This window comes from Gigantopelta aegis, chromosome 12 (assembly GCF_016097555.1).
Source record: "Gigantopelta aegis isolate Gae_Host chromosome 12, Gae_host_genome, whole genome shotgun sequence".
NCBI classification, from domain to species: domain Eukaryota; kingdom Metazoa; phylum Mollusca; class Gastropoda; order Neomphalida; family Peltospiridae; genus Gigantopelta; species Gigantopelta aegis.
The window spans coordinates 33,640,976-33,643,461 of record NC_054710.1 but is presented as its reverse complement, the minus strand read 5'-3'; the positions used below and the strand labels follow the sequence as shown (position 1 = coordinate 33,643,461).

The following is a 2,486-nucleotide window of genomic DNA, read 5'->3' as shown; positions in this document are numbered from 1 at the left end:
ACAACAACTACTACTATTACTACTACTTAAATAAACCATTTCCTTCCTTCCTTCCAATCAAGAAATTAAGTTTTAGACAAAAGTGACATATGAGGACAAGCATCTATAATACTGTGAATTGGGTTTTTCAACGTCCAAGCCAGTGCCCCACGACTGAAATATCAAAGTCCGTGGTATGCACTGTTCTGCCTATGGGAAAATATCTATAAAAGATTGCCAGCTGCTAATGGGGGAAATGTAGCGGGTTTCCTCTGAAGACTACGTGTCATAATTATCAAATATTTGACACCCAATAGCCGATGATTAATTGATCAATGTGCTCTTTAATTATTTAAAGGGACATTCCCGAGTTTGCTGCAATTTTTAAGATGATATCGACTAACAGAGAATTTATAACGATTGTAATTACATATCAAATATATTTTGCTGCACAACATATTAGTGGCTGTAAATGTGTGTCTTAGCGTTCTAATATTTGCACTAGGTTACATTTCATTTTATTTCCCAAAAGTATTATGGGTTTTCTTTCGTACCTACGAAATTATTTGAAGACAAACTCCAGTTGGGGCTTCTTACAAATATTAAGACGACCAGAAACACATTGAATATACAGACAAGTTAATATATTTAATATGTAAATTTAATCGTAGAAATATTTTATTAGTCGGAAACATCTTACAATGCAGCAAACTCAGGAATGTCCCTTTAATGATTCTGTATTATACCATAATAGGTTTGTGGTTTTCATATAACACACAGGTTTCTACTGAATAATAGACGGGTATTGTCGCGAGGTATTCGTTTTAATGTCAGTGTGTAACAGTGTTTTCTGCCCTCTGAATGCTAATGTTGTGCATTTATTATTTCAGATCTATTACAAGAATGCGTGCTCAGAACCATTTTGGAGGCCATTAAGCAACTGCAATGAGTCCAGACGGCGTGGCGGTTAGGAAGTCAAAACAGTCGAGGAAGTTAACTAATGGAAGTCATCTCAGTTTCCAACTCGTGTCGGATGTCAATTAGAGGATAATTCAGTGCGTAATATTTCTCCAATTACGTCTGCTGGCTCGGCTCTGCGAGATATTGCGTCTTCTTCGCCGAGATATCAATAGGTGGATTTACCACCGAACCAGGAAGTTGTCGTCATTACGTAATCAGTCTTCGACAGACTCAGCATGGATGAATTGGTTGTGTCCGGCGCGTGGAATAAGACAGACTTTACGGTAATAGAGACTCAACTTGCCGATTACAACATGGATACGTCCATCCTATTGGCTGAGTTGAGGTCGGAGCTGTATCGTCACAAAGACCCCTTCATCATCGTCCTGTCCGTGCTCTACGTGTTGACCTTCATGGCCGGTATCCTTGGCAACCTGTTCGTCATCCTCGTCGTGGTCAGACAGCGGCGCATGCGGACCCTCACCAACGTCTTCTTCCTCAACCTCACCATCGGCGACGTGATGGTGGTGTCCATATGCATTCCGATAACGCTGGGAAACCATATCTACAAAGACTGGGTCTACGGCGAGATTCTGTGCAAGGCGACGCCATTCCTCCAAGGCACAGCCGTTGGGGTGAGCGTCCTCAGCATGCTGTTTATCAGCATCAATCGCTACTTTGCCATCCACATCCCCCTGAAAGCCAAGATCCTCTTCTCGAAAGGAAAAGTCATTGTGATGCTCATCTCTATCTGGCTTGCGTCCTTCGTTGTCGTGGCTCCTCTCCTGTTTGTGAACGTCACGACCAAGTACGGAGTCCCGGAGATCTTTGAGGCTAGGATCTGCGAGGAGAGATGGGAGACCATCAGAGACAAACAGATGTACAACATCTTCATCTTTGGTGCTCAGTTCGTGCTGCCGCTCCTGGTGATGGCGGCCATGTACACTCGCATCTCCCTCACCCTGTGGACAGAGGACGAGAACCTCCACGGTAGCAATACCAGACAGCAGTGGTCGCGGCAGCTGCTACGGCAGCGTCGCAAGACGGTCAGGAACCTCATCTTCCTCGTCATCCTGTTCGGCTGTTCGTGGTTTCCGTACTACGTGGTGAACATCTGGTTGGACTTCCACATGAATTCTAAAGACGCCATCGTCGTGCTGAACTACATCTACCCCCTGGTTCAGATCATAGGACTCTCCAACTCCACGATGAACCCTCTGTGTTACTGTTTCCTCAGTAAGGGTTTCAGGCGCGCCTTCGGGAACATGTGCTGTACCAAGAAGAAGAGGACGAAGCATGGAATGATCATCACTGTTCGCTTCAAGTATCCTAGGAGTGGTGACGACAGTGGCTTTGACAGTATAGAGACTGTCTTGTCGTAGTACGGAGAGTATAGGAATCGATGGCTGTGACTGTATTAAAGCTCAGGTTAAAGAATCCGAGGAGTGACAGGGTAATTCTGACAGCAGCATTCAAGTTGGTCGTCGAAAGAGAATCATAACCAAAGTCCGCTGTTGAAGGAACCGTAAGAACATTGTTGGTATAAG

At 44.4% G+C, this 2,486-nt stretch overlaps 1 protein-coding gene across 1 annotated transcript; it reads left to right on the top strand.

Annotated features, from left to right (window-relative positions):
- The first annotated feature begins 1,175 nt into the window (after window positions 1–1,175).
- LOC121386009 (QRFP-like peptide receptor) lies at window positions 1,176–2,321 on the top strand. Its single transcript, XM_041516804.1, has one exon. The coding sequence runs from the start codon at window positions 1,176–1,178 to the stop codon at window positions 2,319–2,321; it is 1,146 nt and encodes a 381-aa protein (XP_041372738.1).
- Window positions 2,322–2,486: the final 165 nt, after the last annotated feature.